Below are 23,567 nucleotides of genomic sequence, written 5' to 3' on the forward strand. Positions count from 1 at the left end.
GGCACACTTCCAAAAAAAGCTATTTATTAACTGAAATATAACTTTTAAAAAAACATGTTTGGTCCTATTTTACATTTATGAAGCTAATCTATTACAGCTTGTATCAATCACAATGCTTTGATCAATATTAGCATCAGTTTTTCCTGTTGTACATCTCCATTTGTGTCACTAAACTACAGTGACTTACTGGTTCAGACTCTGCACAGCTTCAGGGGGAAGTTCTCTGTGATCAGGTGATCATCATGAAGCACGATGACGATGTTCACCTCAAACTCTGAAAGGCAGAAACGGATCACGTGTCACAGAAACAGCAGCTCTTTTCACAGAGTGAACATCGCGATAGACGGTTGTACTGACCAACTTTGAAGTTGGTGGTCTCCAGTGTGGGGCAGGTGAAGAGTCTGGGGAACACCATGTAGATGGGAATGGACAGGCCTTGACAGACATCTCCTTCAGCTATCTGGATGTTCTGGATCTCAGTGGCGTCTCTGGCGTAACCTTCGGCACATCCTGAACACAGGAGATACTGTGAAAACACGCAGCTATAAAATCCAGATTAGTCAAGCTCTCTCAGTATATTTGACCTTACCGCACGTCTCCACTCGAACAAGCTGCAGCTCTATACTCTTAATAGGGGCATCCGAATTCTCCACTATCACCTCTCCAGTTAGCGGCTGGCTGATCACACAGTTTGTGGCGTCTAAATGCCCTCGGATCAGAAACTTTGGCAGTAAAGACCTCTGAAGAAAGAAAGCAAGTTTAAGCTCTTAGTAGACCTAAATTATTAGTAATGTTTGAAAACATTAAAATTATTTTTTCTCACCTCACGGATGTTCTGCAGGGTGTCTGGAGTGATGGTGAAGTTGACTGGGGTAGGCACAACTTTAGCTTTCTGTGGCTAAAAACAAAAATAGTTCAACATCTTATCTTAATTTATGAAGAGCTTCAAGCTGAGGAAAAATTATCACATATCCCATGACATGAAGTAACCAGAGACATTTTTGTTCAGTCATGGACTGTATAAAAAAACATGGACAGCCCTTAAAATTAAGTTTGCTTTTTAACCTGCAATTCTTCTAGTGATCGAGAAAAGAGGTCATAATGTTTAGAACATCCTTAATTTTATTTTTTATTTAAAATAAATAAATAAGTAAAATTAAGGATGTTCTTTAACCTGCAATTCTTCTGGTGACCAGCAGAGGGCAGACTTTATATCGAGAAAAGAGGTCATAATGTTGGTATTTTGAGCGACATGTCTCTACCTAGTGTCCTCTAGCCCTTTATCAGATTCAGCCTTTTTCTCTTCTCCACCTCCACCATCTCTAGAAATTATGATAATGTCCATGTTTTTTTAAATAAACAGATTGTTTTGAGGCTGATCAACACTATTATCTGCTACAGTTGTTGTAAAACATTTCTACACGCACATTTATTGACAAGCAGCAAAACTCCTTCAAAGCTGGAGCTGTGTGTCTCACACAAGAACGCTTCGTCAGTTCGCACGTTTTCTTAGTTTTATTCAAATAAATCCACACCGGCTGCTGAGCCTACACCAACGCTACAACATCACTCGACCCGCGCATGCGCACACCCAGCCACGCAGAGAACCCGGAAGACAACTCACACCTGTTTACCTGCTGCTAATCACAGCCATCGATGTCAGAACTCAATAAAACATTGCTAAACGACACAACTAAACAACACAACATTCCCTGACACCGTTACAACACGTACATCATCAACATGTCTGAGCCTAAAATACTTTCTTCATTAAAAAGCGTGTCATATTAGCATAAACTCTGTAAACTGTCGCTGGCGCTTTAAGGAGCTTTTAGCGTTTCTGCGCAAATGCAATGAATGCAGACAGTAAAAACCGTTTAACCAGCTAAATATCTATCAATTAAACCTTGTATTTAAGCAGTTTAGTGACGATATTACCTTATTTTAGCCGGTGTGTCGGATTAACTAGTGCCCGAATCAACTGGTTGCGGCCTCGGTGTGATACAGACGTAAAGTGGGCGTGTCTCTACAGAACCCGTTTTTTTTTTTACGAACCAGGAAGTAAACATCGGCATTTCTTCTTTCATAAAATGTATTGTTTCAGGAGTAACAATAAACGTGACTCTGCTTTAATAAATGTAACAGCACGATCAATGTCCTCATTTGTGTGGAAAATTAATTTATATTTTGAGGCCAAATTTAAGGAGAAAACAGTCACAGCTTGAACCACAGAAGGTTTGATAATGGGATCAATAGAGACCATATATTTGGACCTGCTACCTGTGATCAGGTGGTTTATATATGGCTGTAATTGTGTTGGTTGTGTCGGTTCCTTCTTGGATTTATTTTAATAATAGTGCTGTTTGTGTCTGTGATTGGCAGACCGAAGCCACACATGTCTCATGTCACACATTGACCTGGCTGTGGAGGTGTGGACCACTGACCCAACAGCCAACATTTAATGGAGCATATCACTCCTGTACCGTTTACTTTTTTTACGTCATCAAGAAAGCTCTACACGTCCAGACGCCTTGCTTCAATCGTGGTGCCAGTGTAGGAGTGATTTTGGAAATACAGTTTGGAGGCTGGAAAACGTGTTATTTAACTCACCTGGCAGTGCACGATGAACTCACAGTTCCTGCTCAGGTCTTTGGCCAACAGGGAGCGCTTCAAGTCACAGCGGAGGGTGTACTGTGGTAGAAAAAGACTGTTCAGTGTGATGAAACAAAACAATAATCTGGACATGCTGTATATTACAAGCACACATTCCACTTTCAGATTTTTCACTCATTAAAGTACAGACGTTAAATCAGGAAACTACAGGTTCTTACAGACAGACAGGCTCCAGGCCTGTCCCTCTCTCACCTGGACGTTGACGAAGACCCCGTGGTAGGTCTCATACAGCACTTTGTTTCCTTTTGTGTGCAGTGGGAACTCAAAAGGAATCTCAGTCTTTCCAGCTGGGATTTTTCCTGCCTTGGCCACTTCAATGTTACTGCTGATCAGCTGGATGGGCTGCAACATGTGACAACCTGATTACTGTCAACTGTGAGGTTAAATAAGTGATTTTTATTGATGAGGATTTACTTTTTGATTCGTAGGTGGGTCCAGTATTTATGGTTGATCAAATTTCTCCTAAGACCAGCAAGATTTTCAAACTAAGGTAATATCTATTTAGACTGCAGACATTCTGCCCTCAACTAAATGTGTGTTTAGCCTTGAAATGTTGAAAGAGCATTGAAATCAGAACGGAATGAAGACACGGCTGAGTGCTTCCATGCCAAATCACGCCAGATCTCTCTTCATAATAATAAAAATGTTTCTTAAATGATATGCTTCCAATCATTTACTGTGAATGATAAATAAGAGAAAGAAGTCTCCGCTTTGAGTGCGTGTTCCCACGACGGGGGATGCACTTCTTGGCAGGCATGCAGAACTCGGCATAACACTGACACTAATACTAAATGTGACCACTAGAGGGAGCTGTACATCAATGAATGAACTACAACTTACATATTTCCAAGAGTTTAAATCGAGGTAACTGGACTCAAGGATTGTTTTTTGAATTAAAAAAAACAATGACTATGACCTGGATGAATGAGAGCATCCACAGATATACAACTTACATAGTCAATCTAAAACTACTGCACAAAATTGAAAGATTTCAAAGAAACCAGTTAAAACATTTTTGGAGTATGAGAGAAAGAACAAACTATTCCAGATGTTCACCTTGACAGAGTTGTAGAAAGCCTCGAAGACACCGACGCTCTTGGAGCTGAGCTGTAGGTTCACCAGGCCCTCCATGCTCAGACAGATGCCGTGGTGCTGTAACGCCTCCTTGCACCCCAGCACGATGACACCGGCCACGGATTCCTGCAATACAAAAACAACAACAACCCCATCTACTGTCACAGCTGTAAAACATCTGGAGAGAAACACATCTGCTGCCTCCACTCCACCTTCACCACAGCTCAGGTTGTAGCTGCAGATAAACAGCATCACAGAAGCTGGTGAAGATTGTGGTGAAATGAGTTACTACAGAAAAAGTCAGTGTATAAAATTATTACTGACTTTTGATGACGAGACATAAACAACCCATTCTAACCCAGATACAGGAAGTAGCAGCAGCTTTTCTAATAGACCCAGGTGTATGAGTAACGACTGTACTTCTTCAGTCTCAGTTACTTCTATGTTTTTGCAATGTTCACACATTGCACGCTAGATAACATAAAACATATTAATAGTTAACTCTGACAGATAGCAGGGCTAACATTCATTAATATCTGATCAGCTCCTGCAGCTGATTCTGTCTTCACACCCCGCGAATCAGCTGCTTGTCATGTGAGGGCGTCACCTCGTGGCTAACTAGCTAACGTGACAATAACACACCAGTTTAGTGACATTTAGGTTATAAATAAGGACAGATAAGGTAAAGTTAATGCTAGCTTAACAGGCTATAAAAGCAACTTGCTAGCTGACTGACTGCGGTTCGTACAGGAGCTTACCCCTTCATGATAAACTTTGTTTGCTCTTTTCAGTCTTATATCCAAAGTGACGCTCATGTCTGACCATCACACGTCAAACACAAACTGTAATGAATCCGCTTCTGGTTCCTGCTCGTTTACAGAATTAACACATAAACTGTTTTCACGTCTTTTAGCTTAGCCGATCTTCTGCTTGCTAGTACCGACGCATCAACATCCGGTTTAATCCTTCACAATAAAAGCTGTGCTCATGTTGCTCGAAAAGACTTCCGGTGATAATCCTTCAAAGTAAATGAAATATTTCGAAAAAGTTATACAGTTCCTGTAAGTTAGCAGTTTTAAGAACCTAAAACGTTAGGTGACATATTTGTATATCATATTTATTTATTTTGTATATTATTATTTATTTAACAGATTTATGCAGCCTGTCTGTATGAAAGTGAAAGGATTGTGCAAATTATAAACATTTGAGAAAATATTTGCCTTTCCTAATTCATCCTACTACAACTCTCTGGTTATCACTATTCATCACTTCATCAGTTGCTTAGGTCTGAAAAGATTGTTTGGACCAGATACACTTGCCAAAGGGCAGCCGGAGGAGCTTCCTGGCTGCTCTGTGTTGCCACAACAAAAGATGACAGTTAACAACTGAGACAGAAGAGCCCCCGGCTGAATGGGACTCGTCCTTCAGAAGAATCTGTCCTCATATTTCAGTTCTCTCTTGATAACCGCATATTCCTCTGGTGACAGTGTCAGTATCACAGTACAACATAAAGTAACAGAAAAAAACAAATCAAATAAAAACCAACAAAAACATGAACACAGCCTTATATTTTTAGTAGCTGAATAAAGAAACATTTATTTACAAAGTGTTGCACAAATACTGCCGTCTCTTCTCTTTTTAGGCAATGCTACATGGTGCCCCTACAAAATACACACATTTCACACAAAGAACATGTTAATAAGTCATCGTAGAGGTACTTAAATTATTAGATTATGTACATTTGATCATGGTCAGGCTAAGTGCTCCTCACTAAGCTAACTGGCTGCTACTTCTAGCTTCACATGTGATGTATAAATATGACTGTAATTCAAGAATGAACTGGCTGGCTAAAAAAAACCCTTTAGATAAAAAAGAAAAACCTTCATTAGACCCCAAAGTTAAATGACGTGTGTGTTAATAGTCCTTCAGCATCCGTACTTACAATTAACAGCAAACATGACAGTATGTGTAAATGAATAAATAAAATGTGCAGAGATTGTATTTTCATATTTTTTTTCCAGTCTGCCAAAACATGTAATTTACAGTTTTCATGAGAATCTGGACCAGAGAGAAGCTGCTGAGATATCTGAATCATTGCTGACTGGAACATGGCGTCAGTAAACTCCTGGTCGAGCCTCACAATAAACAGAAGTGATGCTATATGACTCTTCTACTTCCTGTTGTAGCCCTGCTCCAGTTTCAGCTTCTCTGCGTTGTTGCTGAGGACGTCTGCCTCGTTGCTCACTTGCACTTGGTCAAAAAAGTTGAAATCTGCCGCATAGCACCCACCGGTGGTGCTGAACAGCACCGGCATGAACTCGTAGCCCCACAGGATCTCCTGAGGGACGTAGGAGGTGCGGCTCTGACACGTGGCCGCCGTCGACTCCATGGTGGCGTTGAGGGTGATGAGCAGCTCAAACTCTCGGGTGCACAGGTTTTCTGCCGTCAGTCCGGCCAGCGGGCTGTGCTCGTCCAGGACGTGGTAGAACGTGAGAGGGAGGATGAGGAACGGGCAATCTCCACTGGAGTCCATGCAGAAGTCCACTGAGCTGTGGTGGACTTGTGTCTTCTCACCTTCCTCCGTCATGTGAGAGTGAAGCAGCTTCCCTGTCAGCTGGCACTGGATCAGGAGGCTCTTCCTCATGTTGGCCACCCTCACCATCAAACACAGCTTGCCTCGGTGACGGCAGATCACCGCCGACTGGCTGAACTTGATGGTCTCGGCTCGCTTCTTGGGCCGAGCAAGTTTGGCAAGAAAGGCACCAGTGACGAAGATCTCAGCCAGACCAGTGACGACGAGCTGAGCCACCAGAGTGAAGATCGCCAGAGGACATTCCTCTGAGATGTAACGGAAACCATAACCTATGGTGGTCTGTGACTCCAGAGAGAACAGGAAGGCTCCGGTGAGTGAGCCCACGTTCATGACGCAGGGTGTGTGGTTGGAGTTCGGACCAGCGTCGAAGTCTCCGTTGCCCATCCCAATGAAGTAAAAGATGACCCCAAAGATGAACCAGGTCATGACAAAGGTGGAGGCAAACAGGGTCAGCTTGTAGCGCCACTTCATGTCCACCACCGTGGTCCAGATGTCGTGCAGGTACAGCTTCACCATGCCCTCCACGTTGTCGATCCGTACATTGTTGTGGCCATCCTTAGAAACAATCCTCCGCTGGACCGCCGCCTTCCTGTTGGCCATGTTGATCAAATAAAACTAAGAGAAACTTCTGAGGCCTCAGATCGGCATGGCAGGGAGAAGAGCTAACAGAAGAGGTGAGAGAAGACATGATTACTGCCTCAGCTTTGACTAAAACACCTGCTCATTCAAAGGAATTTTATCATTTTACACAAAAACTGAAGACACAAAAATGAAAAAGGACACCTCAGGGTTTACCTTGAGGTGTCAGTTTAAAAAGCCTCAATACCTGAATATATGTCACTTCTTTGCTGTATAAAAAACTATATAGAAACTTCTTAAGTTGTATCTGGACACACAGATACTTCTGATTTTGTTCATCCGGTCTTGAACAATAACGATGGAATTTAATAGGTAGTGTTTAACTCGTCTGTCATGGTTACTAATCTGCACACACCGAGGTCCCTGTGTGTAATGTTACAATAATGAGGAAACCAAGTGCATTTAGATAAGTATGCCGCAATTCAGACAAAAGTGCTTTATGCTGTTTGTGTCTGTGTGACAGATTTGTTTGCATATATAAAAATAAAATACTAAAAAAAAGATAGAAAAAAGCTTGTAAGTTGCTAAAGTTTGACAAAACGTCCTCTTAAAAACAGATTAAGATCAAAATTGCATCAGCTGTTAAGGAAAAACACCTCAGAACACTTAAAAATAGCAGCACCTTCATATAGTGCAAACATATGTGAATATACTCAGTGATCTCAGGAGGCTAAAACAGGAGTATGTTCTTTAAAAGGGAAAAATAACACTGTGATTTCTAAACTGAATAACCAAATATGTCATAAATTTCCACACACACAGCAACTTATTGTTGGACAAAGGTGAAGGTTAACCTCACAGTGAAGGATTGCAGGAGCCCTGAGGACACCTGCCATAACTTTAAACAATCATTAATATCATGATAAATCTGTATTATACTCACATCCTGTTAAAGAGTCTCAGATGTTTGCCTTCACGTCTCTCTCGCTCACGATCTGTAAGATGAAGCTGCCCGAGAACATCCAGCTCAGCGTCCGCTTTCTTCTATTGTCCTGAGCTTTGAGCTCTGAACTTCGGCACAGTGGTTATTCAGACTAGAACGAAGATGAGAGACGAAGCCGAGCTGTGAACTCTGATCTAAATATAGGTTGGCTTTTTATCCGCCCCCCTGCCTCCTCTACGTACCTGTCCACAGGTGAGAACAGCGTCCCGGAAACACCTAAACGTTTGTTTTCCTCCATTTGTGGTTGTTGTTGCTTTACACACACACCCAGATTTACTGCTTCCAGTAGTTCTGTGGAGGGCATGGTGAACTCTTGGGATGTTGTTGGTGTCACAACAAATAAACGGAGGTCTAGACACACTCACACTCACACTCCATTAAACATTCTACAAATGTTAAAGGAGGTTGCAGCTGAATATTTGCTTGGCAGTAATATTTTAAGTAAAACCTTTCCTGCTCCTGTTGATCTTAAATCTTATCTTTGATCTTATCTTCAGTTGGAAAAAGATCAAAACTTTGACTTGACTACATCATTTGTTTGTAAATGTTTGTGGTTTTGTACACAGACGGTCCATATTTCCTCATCGAGGTCACTGGTATAATTTCAATCCTAGTTCTAGCAAAACAGGCCCCAAACGATGATACTACCGCCACCATGTTTAAAGTGGTGTATGAAGGATTAAGCGGGTTAACTGTTGCTTAGAATGTATAAAACCTCAGTGTCATATCAACAGTAAAGGGCAGTTTAAATGGTCCTGAGTGAAACTCGAGTGCACACGCTGAGCATGTGTTGACTATGGCAGCATTTTGACCTTCAATCGTTCTCCTTAGATTTGTTATTAACCTAATCGTTATTGTCCACATTCCTGAAGGCCGGGCCACTGTGTGTGTGTGTGTGTCTGCTACATCAGAGTTTCCAAGATTCAGAGAAAAAGAGTGTTGATTAACACAAAACCACAGACGTAACTGAGACAAAGGACTAAATCTGAATCTGACTTCATTATAGTCATGCATCGTGTCTCTTTGTGTCTCTGTAACATTGAACAAGTGCAGCTTTAAGTAGCACTCTTCTTCTTCTTCTCTTCCTGCAGAGTCAGTGTGTCTACACATGATCAGAGATAACCAAGAATTTGAAAATATCTTCTCAATGAAATGTTTTATAATTTAGTTTACTTTTTCAATAATAATAAATTAAGCTTTAAATGTGTAGATTCCTCTGTTCTTACCATAGATTTACCATTCTTACCAGAACCAGCTGTTCTGTGATGTTTATATGGGATAAGAGCTAAGACAGCTGACAACACCTAGTGGACAAAACGTATAATGCAATGCACATTACTGAGTGAATCTCCCTGAATAATGGGGGTATCATGATGTGTCCTGACAAAACAAACAGCTTCTCAAAAGTATACAATTACCTCTACTTCAATAACAGAATGGTCACGTTTTTAATTGCAGAAAAATAAGATACACTGCCCGTGTTTTAAATCTATGCAGTAATCAGTGCTGCACAATGATGTGGTGTGTCTGTGTTGTGATACCTTCAGAAACTGCACATGAAGCCATTTTACTCTCTTTTTTTTATGTCCACTGCGGAAATGTGCTTGTTCCCCCTGTAAAATGTGAAAGCAGTGCAACATACATGACTGAAGACGGGACACTACATCACATTCATTCAGAAATACAAATCACAAGAGAAGGGTCATAATTACAAGTTATAAGTATCAGAACCAGTCCACCTGTTTTTAAATAAACATGTCATAATAACCATCAACAGCTCAGTTAATGGACCCATAATGGAGGTGTGAATTTATATGGAGGTGAAGGTCTTCACTGGGGTGGAGGGTTAGCGGTCGTGGCCCTCAGGATGCCTCGCAGCACCTTGTAGTTGTTCAGAGGCTGGTTCTCTTTGGGTGGATAACACGTGCCGCGCTCTGTTGCGTAGGAAAAGGGGAACCGCAGCACCCAAAGGCCATCAGGAGGCAACACTAAATCTGTCTGCTCCGGATGGAAGACCGGGCAGGGAGGAGGACCAGGCTGCACCTAAAAACACACACACATAATGGTCAATGTGGCATTAGCTTTAGGATATTTTGAGTACAACAAACTACACTAACAAGTGACCTTACCTGTGGATTGAGTGTGACTTCCAGTGGGGCATCAGGCACTACAATAAAAAGGTGAGTCAGCTGGGCGAAGTGGGGCTTCAGGCTGCGGCCCTGGGAAGGAGACGGTATATACAGCGGCATGTCTGTGTTTAGCACCCTGGTGGCAGGATCTTTGGCGCCACCTGGTCCAAGCACTTTTACGATTTTATCAGGTCCACAGCTGATGAAGCGTCGCCCCCTGCTGTCTTCATACTCAAACCCCACATAGACCCGAGCCATATCGTCTCTCCTGCGACTCCTTCCGAGTCCTGCAGTGCTCCCTCTCTTTCCAACCAGGGTTTTGTTAGGAGCTGGCCACGAGGAAGTGCCTCCATCCAAAGGCTCCATCAGTCCTGCATCCTCCTCTGATCGTGACCGAATCACCAAATCCCATGGCAATAGGAAAGAGGAGCCTGGGAGGAACCCTGGCTGTTCCAGGCCCGTGTGGCAGTTGTATGACTTTGCCGGACCCAGTTTGACCAGAGACCAGCTGGAGAACTTTGGGACGAGGCCTTTAGGGCAGCCAGAGTGCATCATACCAGGAAGGTATTCCACAGTGGAGGGCTGTCGATCAATGAGGCTGGGCCTCTTTTGCTGGACTTGGTTTTCAGTTCCATCTCCGTCTCCATAGGCACCCAGGCTGTCGGTGGACTGGCCTAGACTCAGAGCCAGGCTGAGGCTGGTGTCTCCAGGTGTATGGCTCTGGGCAGTGTTTGGCTCCTTCAGTCTGTCTGTATCAGCAGAGCCTGAGGCATCACATGGGAGCCGCTGGGCCTGGTCACAGGCCGGGGCTGGGTCCGGAGTGCTGGGCTGGAAAACTGGAAAATCAATCCTCTCCAGCTTCCCGCAGCATTTCTCCTCCAGCATCTACGCAGCAAAAACACTGTTATACAGGAGATGTATAAACTCTAGCAGCAGTTACTGACCACTCAATGAAAAGAGTGGAGCTAAAAATCAGAGTTTGAAAAGAGAAAAATCTGAGATAAAGAGTGTGAATATCTATCAGCACTACAAACACCACGCAGACACCAGCTTAGCACCACAAACAACTTGGCAGGATGTGCCTGATTAGCACTATCAGAGCTGCAAGTGTGATATTTTCAACAGGATCTGCTTCACTGTGGAAGCCAAGCAGGAGACCATAGTGTGAATCCTGACCTGGTAGAAGTCATAATTGGCAGCCTGGATGTCAAACGGATCCTCACGAGGAGCCTGTTTCCTGCCGCAATTACACGAGCTTGTGGACCGCCCCCTGCTGTTGTGGCTCAGGATGGGTGGGTTGCGATCTATGTCTGGCTTCTCTCCTACAGACATCAGAGTTAGACGTTTGTGTTACTGCTTTTTCTGAGCTGCAACAATGATTTTATTGAGAGAAAATACATCACCGTGGCTAAAAAGGAAAATTTGCAAATTTGTCTACACTAAAACTAAGTGGCCCTAATAGGTATGCTTCTGTTACACCATGAAAATACTGCAGTTATTCTAAACTGCATGGAGGTTTCCAGCCTGCAGACAGACACAATACATTCACTAATTGTTTGTCCTCAATAGCAGAGATCCAGTGAGAAAGAAAAACAGTGAAGTGCTTACCTGGCTGAGGCAGGAGGTGGAACTTGTGAACACAGTGTTGGTCCGTCAGGCTTCGCTCTTCACACAGCTGGTGGCCGTTGCTCCAGAATTTGAAGCAGTCCTCATGAAGCTGCAGCGCATACCTCTGGAACGCCACCCCTCGGGCATGCTGGCTGTACACCCGCAGAGCCTGTGCCAGCTGGTTTTTGTGCACTGTGGTGGTGTAGTTGTGGGGGAGGTTGGACTGGTAAGCACTGTGAGCCAGTGGGAGAGCTTTCTGACACCTGTTCTCAGAGAACTTTGTATCAGCATCCAGGAAACCCTCCAAAACCTTCACCTGGCTCTGTACTTTAGTGGCCAGCTCAGCTATTTCTTCTTCTGTGTTATTAATAAGGACTTGGTGGAGTCTGGAGGCAACCTGCACCCATTTGGTGTAGGTTGGAAGCTCAAAGTGTGAAGGTTGAGGGTTGCGACCAACGCTGTCGTCAAATCCCTTCTTGGTCAAGACGAGCTCTACATGCTGCCAGAGGAACTCCTTCAAACTGCAATCCACCAGCTGACCACCCATTGTCACGCTGTTTGAGTCTCCACTGAAGCTGGATTGCCGCGCTGAACGCCTCATCTGCTGATAGCGCCTCGGCCCTGTCACCAACGTGGTGGAGTCCTGCTCAGACAACATGCAGTTGGATCGCAGCTGATCAAGCAAGGTGCCCACTGGGTCCTCATCTGCTGTTGGAATCACGTAAACAAACGCCTGGTTTGCGGGCACAGTGAACAAGCAGTTGCTGCTTTGGTTGGTCAAGACTCTGCTCTTGCGGAAGATACGATAAATTTGGTCCTCCAGGGCATGCTGCAGCCTCCTCCTGGGGGAGTGCTTTTTGGGTTTGTCAGGGTTTCCTCCAGACTCTGAACCATTCCCAGAGACCTACAGAATAATAAACAAGATCTTTAACGATTTTTACACAAGCACTAGAGCATTCTTCCACAACAATGTGAGACTGATGAAGTCATACAGGAAACCTTTACTTGAAATTACAGCTGCTAAAGGTGGATCTTAAAGCTGCTGAATTGCCCACGTTAGTTTTTAATTCTTCAATGTAATATTTAAAACATAGAATTAAAGCAGGGATTTTCAACATGGCTCTATTTCTATTCTGTATATACGTGTATAAGGATCAATGCTGGCCTTCAGGGTGCCGTTCATCTGGAAGACGAAGAGCAGCCGTGGAGGGCAGGGCCTGCAGTTCAGCTTCCATTCTTTAGACACCGGGCAGTCCTTGATAGCAGACCGGATCAGAGGCAGGACCTTCTGCCGCAGCGCGTCCAGGGCTCTGAACAGCCGGTCGTAGTTTACGTCGAAGGTCTGGTTGGGGTGAACGAGCAGGAGGACATGACACACGGAGAACATGTAGAGCAGGTGGAGGCAGTGCTGTCGCTCCAGGCCTTTCCAGAAGTCGTGGGCGTCTGAGTGCCCGATGCCGCCACTCAGAGACTGACAGGCCTGGAGGAGCTGCCGGCTGTCGCAGATGGAAGACAGCACGAGGTACAGCACCCGGTTCTCCTGGTTGTAGAAAGCCTGGATGTGGCTGTCGGGAGTGCCGCCGCCGCCGCCGCCTCCTTCCTCCGCTCCGCCGAACAGCGAGAAGATGTGTTTGTCCGACAGAGTGTTGATGAGAGACTCCTTCAGCGGTCCGGGCTGCACGCTGCTTTTACCGAAAATACCCACAACACACAGGCCGTCGTCCCGGTAAGCAGCGTCCTCAACGAGGTCCGCCTGGAGCAGAGCCCCTATACTGACAGAGAGAGCCATGTTTGCTTCCTTCATGGTGAAAAACCGGGGGAATAAAAACAACGACGCGACCACTTCCGGGTGTACTTCCGGTTCCTCGTACTAAAATGTCCGAGTAACTGCAGCGTTGACTTTAACGTTCCTCTTCTCTGTGTTATTGTTTTTCTCTTTTGTTTTATCCACTAGTGGAATAAATACAATGTTAATTATTAATTAGAAATACTACAATGTAGGAATACAAAAATAAGTATTAAAATAAATGGCCTAACCTTGTAACTTTTATTATTATCAGCACGTTATATGATGTTGTTATAGTGAAGAAACCCTTTTCTGTTTTAGACAGATTGCTTCTAATTTTTTAATCGTATGGTTCTAGAAAATTATATTCTGTAAAAGTGTCTGCTCATAACAAAATTTGGAATTAAAATATTATTTTGACTTGTGTCTGAATGAATGTTTGAGGTACTCTTCTGTTGCATTGATAATATATAGACAAATAGATGAAGTTGTAACTATGTTGTAGACATTATATGTATAAATATTATCTGTGATGGAGCATTTCTGAGGAATTAGACATTTTATTTTATTAAAGTAAAGTATGTGAGTCCTTCCTGCAGTTCTCGTGTCAACCCTGGACAAATGGGTTAAGCCACTTTCGTGATGGCATGTCTACAAAAAGCTCTCAGACGTCAGGAGGCAGCGCTGCGTGCGCGCTCATGACCCTCATCGTCGTCTGTCTGACGTCACCGCCCTCTGATCATCCGAAATCCCCGATAACGCGGCGCGCGCTCCCGCTCAGCTCTGAATGGGGTCTCAGTCCAGCTTGTGACAGCTCGTCCAGTAGTATAAACCGTAGACGTCTCGGTCCCCTCATCCAGGCAGGTTCGCTGCTGTCAGACACACCGGTAGTCCACGGCCCTGCTCCTCCGGTAGTACACAGTTATTCAGGTAGTATGGCAGCGCACTGACAGTCCCACTAGTTCGGTTAGTGTACTGACTCTTCTCTTCTCAGCACCGGCAAGTTAGTGTACTGACGGGCGGAGCTGTCTCTGTCTGTCCAGGAATGAGAAATGATGGCCGGCTCTGCAGCAGAGGAGAAAACCTTCCGACGGTTCCTGGAGCTCTTTCTTCGGGAGATGAGAACACCTCTGCAGGACAGCGACCCGCTGCCGCTGCGCCCCTTGTCGGACCTGGTATCTGAGGACGAAGTGGAGGGGGAAAGCCTCGACCTGTGTCTCCAGCATCTCTACAAATAGTTAAGTGTCCACTTTATGCCATGGCATGCTGTGTGTATGAAACAATGTCAGGGGTCGCGCTTTGAACGTCATATTACAGATGTGTGAGGTGAGCGGGTTGCGACCCCTGGCCGGGGGTCCCCAGCAGATTAACCCGGGATGCCCGCTGCCGCTGGCGCGCACGATGCTGTCCCGGCACGCTGGGTGTGTCCAGCGCCAAGTTTAGAAGTGTCTGTACAAAAGCGGAATGAGGAATTAACGCTAAAGCAGAAGTTAAACGCTGCCTCGCCTCGGGCTGTGTGTGTGTCTGTGTGTTTATGTACTGCGCGACATGTGTGTGTGTGTGTGCGCTGCCTCCTGCTTTATGCCACAAATTTGCGCCAGAGGTGTCAGATCTGGAGGTCTGCAAAAGGTGAACCCCTGGTTTTGCGTAACATCCCGACGTCACTGTGGTGTAGGAGGGGGAGGAAGCCATCGCCATCACTGCTGAGCGCATCTTCATGCGGGCTAAAAATAGCCCCACCAGTTACGTTAGTCTCGATCGTTACACTCTTAAACGCAAGACACAGTCTGAATGGAAGATACACACACACACACACACACACAGAGAAATGTTACATTTACAGATAAGTGTTATTTTGTTTTCACTAGAATCATTTAAATACAGGCTGCAAACTCCACATGCTTTTAATTTGTCAGCCTCTGAATTAAAATAATAATCCAGAGTGGGAGAGGTGGACAAACTTGGCACAAGCAGTAAAACTGAGAGCGCTGCCCTGAGCTCTGCTGCCTGGCCTGGTTTTGAATCCAAAATAGGTGCAGAAACTGTGCTGGGAAGAGCAGGGTGGAAGGACTCATCTAGGGCAATGAGTGGCAAGGGGACTGCTGTAAACCACTTTATACAGACCGGCGTGCACCCTGCAGGCTCACATGTATGTATGTCTCAGGTCAGGATGTGGTGGGGAGCATATGTTGGTGGCAGGATGGCGCACACGCACGCACACACACACACACACACACACAAACACACACACGGCCAGTAGTTCTATCAGGTGCTTTTATGTTTAACCTGTTGGTGGAGCAGCCATGTCCAGATCAATACACACATTTTCTGTCTCTGTTATGATGCCCTGGTGTGATTGGCTGGTCAGATGTAAGGCCATTGAGCATTAAACATCTTGCATAGCTTGCTGCCCTTTCTGTCAGTCTTCACGCAGGTGCACACACACATCTGCAACCATCAGATGTAGGCACTTGGTTGACATATTCTGCAGCGTCCATGACTTTTAGATAGTGTGACTGTGTTCAAAGGCACATGGGAGCTGTCGTTTTTAAATATATTGAAAGAGCCACCGACATCTTTTATTAGCTTGTACGATCCTGTAAATTTTTTTTTCAGATCCTGACGTACGTATCACTGCTGCTCAGGTTTGACTGAAAGCTGACGACACTGCAGTCATTTAAATGGAGTCCATCCAATCTGGATGTGTGAAACATTTATTAGCCAAAAAAATACCAAAATAACTGCAGCTCACTGCCTCATCGTACTTTATGAAATGTCCCTCTCTCAGTTTTCTGGCAGAGGTACTTTCTTTATACACTTGGCTTGTTAGAGTCAGTGATTCACTCGTTGGCCACTCTCCATGCAGCAGTTCATCATGAAGGTCAACAAAGACACTCGTTTTTACTGTTTGATATACACAAAGCAGAGTGCTTGAGCGGTTAAATTATGATGTGATGCAGGAGAAAAGGTCAGCGGTTCATAAAGATCATGAAGAATCATGGTCTGAGAGACAAATATCTCACACTGTGCTTCCAATAATAACGAGGATCAGTCATTTCTGCCTATGGTTTGTTTCAAAACGATGACTCTTGCTCATCAGGGGCAGAAGAGGAAGAGGTTTTTATAAAGTACGCTATATGTTGGATGGGTCCACAACAACCGACGCAACTGCTGCCTGGAGAGAGGCTGTGTGAGGTCATATTACTGACTGAAACTGGGCATAATCTATATTTCTTTTATATAATAATGTGCCAACTAACATGTGAAAAATGGACGTAGCAGATAAAGAACGCATTAGAGAGCTAATATGAAGCTAAAACAGAGTGAGAATTGGATTAATAATTTGCAACACAACTGTAAGTAAATGTAAACCTGCAGTCCTACATGTAATAATAGCTGCCTTAAGAGCAGATGAGATGTTTTTGGCTTATCCGTGTAGGTATTTAATTCAGTGAATCATCACTTTATCAGCTGATCTTTCAGATTTTTAGTGCCGTCTGGTTTATCCTTGTTTTTGGTGTGTAAAACGAGCTGCCACAGTATTTGCTTGGGAGTCCGTCCTGCAGACTCCTTCCCCCGATACAGGAGCAGCAGGGAAAACAGATCATGTATCAACTCTCATTCAGAGCTGATACACGATCTAATGTATCACTTAAGCTCCTATTAACTTTGGCTGCAGCCACTTTCCTCTTATGTTCTTTTGTGCGTTCGGCAAAAATGCACATTAAGTCCCATCTGTGTGTGTGTGTGTGTGAGTGTGTGTTTGTTTGACACTTCTTTACATCTTATATATACAGCCGTTGTCATAGTAACAGCCAAGGCATTCTTGCACAGAGTAGTCATGGTCAGTATGAATACAGCAGCAGGCAGCAGCTTGGTTCAGCCTAGGTTCTTTTTTTATGTGGTCATCTCGTCTTTAGATGTGCATCATATTTTTCTACCAGTATTTGTATTTATTGTTTCATCTTCTTGCTGCGGCTAAGTGGAATCATTAGAGGAACTTATTTAAAAAAACAACAGTAATTCCTGTGTGTTCATACATCAATCCAGGTTGGCTTTCAGAGGTGCTAACACCGTGCTAAATTACACAAAACAGCTAAATAAGAGACTTCTGCTGTGTTATTTATTTGCAGCAGTTTGTCTTCTTGTAAAAGGATCTGAACAGGACGTATTAGTATTGACTTTGGATTTTGTTTTGACTAACTGCCAGCAGTCGGGTGTTTGTATCCAATCTGCTATCAGATTGATGACATACTTGTAGTTCTTTTTTTCACTAAACGGCAAATATTAGATTACAACAGCACTGAATGACCACTTATGATGGCTGATTGAGCCCTCTTTTACCTACTAGTAGGGTCAGAAGGTGCATTATTAACTATTCTGATGAGTGATAGTAGCTCAGATTCTGTTGCTGATGTGGGTATAAGTGCATGGTGGCATCTCCCCTGAGACTCGAAAGACAATAGTGTGTTATAAAGATGACACTCATGACAACAAAACTGCAAGTTAGAAACCAAAACAAGGAGCTGAAAGGGGCTAAAACATGTATTATGGGCACTTTGTGGAGTTGGTAGAGTTGTGGTGTCAATCACCTGTCATTTAGTCAACACAATTACTCTTGTGTGTTACTACTCGTGTGTTTCTGTCCCTTTGACAAATGAACGCTGAATATCTTTTGTCTATATTTTTGGTCTCCACCAACTCTGGCCTGGCACTGCCGTGAGTGTACCTGAAGGCAGAAGTGCTGAAGGTTGTGGCGGGCTGCTCCCTGATCCATTTACAGTATCGGATGGATGGGAATGGGATTGAGACAGAACCAAAACAATTAGCTGAAAGTTGTTAAATCACTCTGTGGAGGTGGAGGAACTTTAGCGCCTGTATAACAGCAACAACTGATGATTAGATAACACAATAATGAATCAGATTTTCTACAGACACATACAAGTGTTATGGTTAAATATTCAGTTAGAGATAAAATTAAAAAATGTGTTCTGGGTGTTTGTCTGTGTCGGTCTGAAATTGCGCAGACACTCAGGCCTCAGAGAACTTTTGCTGCAGTTGTCGAGGCAGACTGATGGCATGAGTGTGTTTATGTTTGTGTGGTGGCCAGCATCCTACATGGCTGTCTACTGTAGCTGTGCTGTGAGTGTAATGATAGTTGGAGGCAGCAGCTCTGGTGATTCATCCCAACGTGTCATTAGTTTGTCTCTGGGTTGAACAGCTAATAATAGACTTCTGCAAGAAGAGAGAGATCCCCTCTGTGTGTGTGTGAGTGTGTGCTAATAGGGGGCGGGTGAAGCACTTGGTGTGCTAGAACGAGTTTGGAGGTGTGGACACAGCTAGTGTGTGTGTGTGTTTTGTGTGTGTGTGTGTTAAAATGACGCCAGTTAATCCATTTTCCTCCAGGCAGCTGGGAGTCACATCTGAGAAGAGGATGCAGTTTACCTCCTCCCAGGGTGTGAGGATGGGTTTGTGGTGGTGTGTGGATAATAAAGAGCCAACAAACACACACACACACACACACACACACACACACACACACACACACACACACACTCACACACGGATGCACAAATCCAGGTCATAAGAAGAAGTAGACGTGAAGAATTTGGCTCTTGGCAACACTTGGCAAAGTAGTAGTGCTGTTTTATTTATCCATTTACAATGTTTGGGTGTGAGTTACCACACTGGAGGTAGAGGTTTCTCTCTTGTCTCCACTATAATGAACCTAGACATCGGTCAGCTTTTGGTGCTCAAAGCATTAAAAAAAAATCTTCTGAGTCCAACAATTATCAGCCAGAAACTTACGAACATCACACACACCCAGCAACTGTGCAACCGTGCAGAAAGAAGCATGTATCTGCCAATAACAAGCACTCAAGCTGAAGACAACAGGACTACAAATAGTAATGGCTTCCTCCTCAGTTGAGTATAAAGGCTAATTTATGGTTTTGCATCCACACAGGGAAGAATTATTTAAATGTAGTGAAAGCAAAGGCCTCTATGTGTTCGGATAAAAAGTCAGCTGAAGCTGAATACCTGTTAAAATCCAGTTGCACTTTAGTCGTGTTTGTTTTGTCCAACCCTCAACATTATTAACATATAAATTTGAATTATGAAAATGCGGAAAAGCAGCTCAGAAGAAACATAGTTGTCATTTTCGCTTGAATGGCACCTCAACGGTTTCATTCTGAGCAGGAAAAACTACTTCAAATTCACTCTAAACTGCGTCCCCATTGGAATAAAATGATATCAGATCCCTATAAAATAAAGGTTATAATCCCATATAATATAAATCTTCTGCTGCTTGAACAACAAAGTAAAAATCATGAGCCGCTCTTCCATGAAATTTAATTTACTTTCCTAAATCTGTAGTTTTATCAAATCCTAATGTTTTAATCACAGTCTTGCCAACAAAGGGCTGATCAGGGGGTGATTAAGACTTAAGACCAATGTCCACACAGCTCTCATGGTGAGCCGTCAGCCTACTCATGTCTTGTTAGCTCATGTTTTTACCAAGCAAAATGATGCATTTATTCTTATATCACTACAGACTCAGATTTGTACTTCTGATAATTGAAACAAGGGAAATCCCTTGAGTTTAAATTAGTCATTTCAAAATAACAGTTCAATCTGAAGGACATAATCCATAATCTGTGTTTGGTTTGGCGTTAAAGGCGGATTAAGTTTCACTAAAACACACGTCTATAAGAAACAAGGCACCAAAAAGAAAACAGGGCAGCAGTCTGACATGCCTGTCTGTTTGTACTGACTGCTGATGAATTGATGATGACTTGAAGAAGAGGAAGAGGGGGAGTTAAATGATCCCTACACACACACAGCTGATACATTGTAATTGAGGGGAGAGCCTTTCTAGACCTCATTAAACAGAAACGTCTCCCACAGCTGTAAAGAACTAGGGGGTAGATCTGGCTTCCTCCTGCACGCATGACACATTGAAGTATGTACACACACACACACACACACACACACACACAGACAATTAGAAGAGTGGGTGGTGTTAGAGGAGCTGCTGGTGACGGGTTTATTAAAGGATAAACCACAGACTGCGCTGACTGTCTGTCTGATGGAACTGCTGTGGACATGTGCAGTGTGACTTCATGACGACCGTTTTAGCACTAAATCACCTGCTTCAGTCTACACATAGTTCTGTATTTCCTTTTCTTATTTTAGGACCAACCTTTTTTTGGTCAGACCGAGTAGGCCACAGTGGGTATATATATATATATATATATATATATATATATATATATATATATAAAGCTATATTGTGATTGTTGTGAATATAACAGAGCGAGCACATGTGAATGTGCAGTTAGTTTGTCATATTTGTTTTCTGTCTGTACAGTGAGAAAAATAAAAGTATCAGTACATAACCAAAGAAAACAAAACCCTCCAGAGCTGAGAAATGGAACCAAGTCTGTGTCCGTAGCTGCACCTGTGGCCTCTGGCTCTAAAATCAAGTTAATTCCCATAGGCCTCCAGTAAAAATGTCCAAAATAACCAGGTTTACAGCCTGGTACAACAACAGATCTGGATATAATAATAGATTTATTTCCATTTATGACAACACCATGGGGGGGGGGATCACTAATTATTTAATGAGTAGGAGAGAGTAGAGAGGAGAGTAGGAGATTTTGAAAACTCAGTGAGAGTCAGCCAGATTTCAAAAGTAAACACACGCCCCTTTCTCTCGGAGCTCACCCTGAAGCCACGCCTCCCAATCACATGGACGCGCATTACCTGAAGACGAGCTGCGGTCTGTGACTTCGGCCATCATGCACGTACCTCTCTGGTGCGCACAGAGCAGGAAGAGAGTGACAACCAGCCAATACTCCGCGCAGGGTCCACCCGGAGGATTGGCTGATGTTTTTAGCGTTTTATAGCTTCCACAGATGATTCATATTCTTCGTTTTAATGCTAAACTGCCGAACTAATCAGTTGCTATCAGATTGTAAAGAGAAGTTACACTAATTTAACAAAAAGTGCATCAGAATGAAATCTCCTACCCGACCTTTAACCTAACATTTAGCATAATTAGTGGCATAACAGGAGAGGAACATTCCTACAAACGGTGTACCTGTTGCACAACAGGTGTCCGTCAGGTAACATGTTTATAGTCACGTAGTGGACTTCTGCTGGTAAATGAACAGGGACCTCAAGGAACACGCTGCACAAAGAGAGGGGACACATTGTTCATTCACACGTCCTACCCACATTTTAACAATACAAAGCTGTCTACAGGTCTTTTTTGGCAGAACAGATACCAAAACCTACGTCACACTGACCCTGCAGCAGCTGCCACTTTACCCACCGTCTGGACTGACAAGCTGATTTGTGATTGTCTTTCCTGCACTGTTCTCCTAGATGCATTGCTAATGCAGAGTCATAAATAATGAGAATTTCAAGCGGTGCAGAAGTGAGACGATTAACATTCTGGTGATAGAACAGAAAGGTATGCAAGCCAAATGGAAAGAAATGAAACCAGACAATCCTCAGGACCACTTTGAGGAAGCAAAGTCGTGCATTAGATAAGATGCTTGACGTATTCTTGTCAATCAGCATCCTCAGATTTTAATGCAGCTTTCCTGCTGGTTATTCTGCCCATATTTTTCTGTGTTACTACAGTGGAAGAGGTCAGTCATTTTGATAAGCACCAGCTATGTGTGAACACAGTGTAGGAGTGGTAAGACTGAGTGGGCAGGTGGACATCAGTGCTGCTCCTGTATTGGCAGTATTTTTCGCTGCATCCTACTTCTGCAGGACGGCCTGAGGGAAGTCCTCATTTGTGAAGCCCCTTGAGGGGTTTGCTTGTCCCAAACAAATGGAGCTCGTCCTTGAACCAGAGGACGTGACTCATAAAGGCTGAGGGGTTGCCCAGCTGGGAGCAGAGGGACGTCAGTCACTGAATATTGATGTGGCTGATCATCCTGATCAAACGCAGTAACAGGGAGGCAGCTGTCAGTTGTGATGAAGATCATCCCTTTCTGCACTGTGTGAAGGTGATTTTAGAATATAAATCCATTTAAACAAACAAAACTACAACTTAAAAGTAGGTTAGGAGATTTCATTCTGATGCACTTTTTGTTAAATTAGTGTAACTTCTCTTTGAAATCCAATAGCAACCAATTAGTTCGTCAATTTCACATTAAAACGAAGAATATGAATCATCTGTGGAAGCTATAAAACGCTAAAAACATCAGCCAATCCTCCGGGTGGACCCTGCATGGAGTATTGGCTGGTTGTCACTCTCTTCCTGCTCTGCGTGCACCAGAGAGGTACGTGCATGATGGCCGAAGTCACAGACCGCAGCTCGTCTTCAAGTAATATGCGTCCATGTGATTGGGAGGCGTGGCTTCGGGGTGAGCTCTGAGAGAAAGGGGCGTGTGTTTACTTTCAAAATCTGGCTGACTCTCACTGTTTTCAAAATCTCCTACCCTACCTTTAACATCATCTCTGAAGACTGTTTGCATTTCTTTGCAAACTGATTAAACAATATTTATTAAAGGGGTTTGACGCTATCCATTTCCCCAGTCTTGATGCTAAGCTAGGCTAGCATAAACCTGTGGTGACATTTAAAAATCTCCTTTACGTAAAAACACCTTTTTCACACACACAAATAACCCAGGTTGGATATTTTTATCAGCTCCTGCTTGACTGGGGTATTCATGTAAACATCAATCATACATGAATCAGGCACAAACCGATATTTGTTTTCTAATATTTGTTTTGCAGTATAACCCAGGATTCTGTGAGCACAGACGCCATTTTTCAGTTTACCTGAAAAAAAACAACGTGCAAATTTAAGTGTAAAAAAAAAGGTATTACAGAATAATGTAGTAAAACTGAGAGTATGCTATGCAGGCAGGATCTCTGACATTGTGGAAGGACGTTGTGGTGCAGTGACCCTTTCTTTTATTTAATAAAAGAGGTCCATTAAACCTTAATCCAGCAGGATGAGCCTGTATCCATGGAGCTGGCTGTTGAGCATATCGGTACCAATGTGTAGCTTTTCCTGCTTTAATTAGAACATCAAAGGTCAGATACACAGACGCTTCAACAGCAAGGTGCAGCAGGGCTGTGTGTGTAGCACCACAGCAT

At 43.6% G+C, this 23,567-nt stretch overlaps 4 protein-coding genes across 7 annotated transcripts in view; 1 reads left to right on the plus strand and 3 right to left on the minus strand.

Moving 5' to 3' along the window:
• Positions 1 to 7: 7 nt before the first annotated feature.
• Positions 8 to 4,700, minus strand: vps26c (VPS26 endosomal protein sorting factor C). Its single transcript, XM_028421593.1, has 8 exons — positions 4,506 to 4,700; positions 3,730 to 3,873; positions 2,866 to 3,015; positions 2,611 to 2,691; positions 824 to 898; positions 590 to 740; positions 358 to 510; positions 8 to 274 (listed from the first exon to the last, which is right to left on the minus strand). Exons 1-8 carry the CDS (start codon positions 4,560 to 4,562, stop codon positions 192 to 194), a joined length of 894 nt encoding a protein of 297 aa, XP_028277394.1. The 5' UTR covers positions 4,563 to 4,700; the 3' UTR covers positions 8 to 191.
• A 611-nt stretch (positions 4,701 to 5,311) lies between these two features.
• Positions 5,312 to 8,177, minus strand: kcnj15 (potassium inwardly rectifying channel subfamily J member 15). Of its 2 annotated transcripts, XM_028421589.1 has the most exons (3): positions 8,105 to 8,177; positions 7,863 to 8,013; positions 5,312 to 7,002 (listed from the first exon to the last, which is right to left on the minus strand). In XM_028421589.1, the coding sequence occupies exon 3, from the start codon at positions 6,938 to 6,940 to the stop codon at positions 5,918 to 5,920; it is 1,023 nt and encodes a 340-aa protein (XP_028277390.1). In that variant the 5' UTR covers positions 6,941 to 7,002; positions 7,863 to 8,013; positions 8,105 to 8,177; the 3' UTR covers positions 5,312 to 5,917. The 2 variants fall into 2 exon arrangements, with proteins under 2 accessions (XP_028277390.1, XP_028277389.1); XM_028421588.1 differs by lacking the exon at positions 8,105 to 8,177 and having other exon boundaries at positions 7,863 to 8,069.
• Positions 8,178 to 9,346: 1,169 nt separating this feature from the next.
• smg8 (SMG8 nonsense mediated mRNA decay factor) lies at positions 9,347 to 13,488 on the minus strand. Its single transcript, XM_028421541.1, has 5 exons — positions 12,825 to 13,488; positions 11,660 to 12,563; positions 11,228 to 11,373; positions 10,052 to 10,936; positions 9,347 to 9,965 (listed from the first exon to the last, which is right to left on the minus strand). The coding sequence occupies exons 1-5, from the start codon at positions 13,461 to 13,463 to the stop codon at positions 9,753 to 9,755; spliced, it is 2,787 nt and encodes a 928-aa protein (XP_028277342.1). The 5' UTR covers positions 13,464 to 13,488; the 3' UTR covers positions 9,347 to 9,752.
• Positions 13,489 to 14,220: 732 nt separating this feature from the next.
• Positions 14,221 to 23,567, plus strand: part of ppm1e (protein phosphatase, Mg2+/Mn2+ dependent, 1E) — a 32,402-nt gene continuing 23,055 nt past the window's right edge. The window contains exons 1-2 of one of the 3 annotated variants that reach the window (XM_028421552.1): positions 14,221 to 14,375; positions 14,440 to 14,682. In XM_028421552.1, the coding sequence (XP_028277353.1) occupies positions 14,498 to 14,682 (185 nt within the window). In that variant the 5' untranslated portion in view covers positions 14,221 to 14,375; positions 14,440 to 14,497. The remainder of the gene's footprint in view (positions 14,376 to 14,439; positions 14,683 to 23,567) is intronic. The other 2 variants (XM_028421550.1, XM_028421553.1) reach the window with 2 other exon arrangements.

The sequence above is a fragment of the Parambassis ranga genome, chromosome 14 (assembly GCF_900634625.1).
Source record: "Parambassis ranga chromosome 14, fParRan2.1, whole genome shotgun sequence".
NCBI classification, from domain to species: domain Eukaryota; kingdom Metazoa; phylum Chordata; class Actinopteri; family Ambassidae; genus Parambassis; species Parambassis ranga.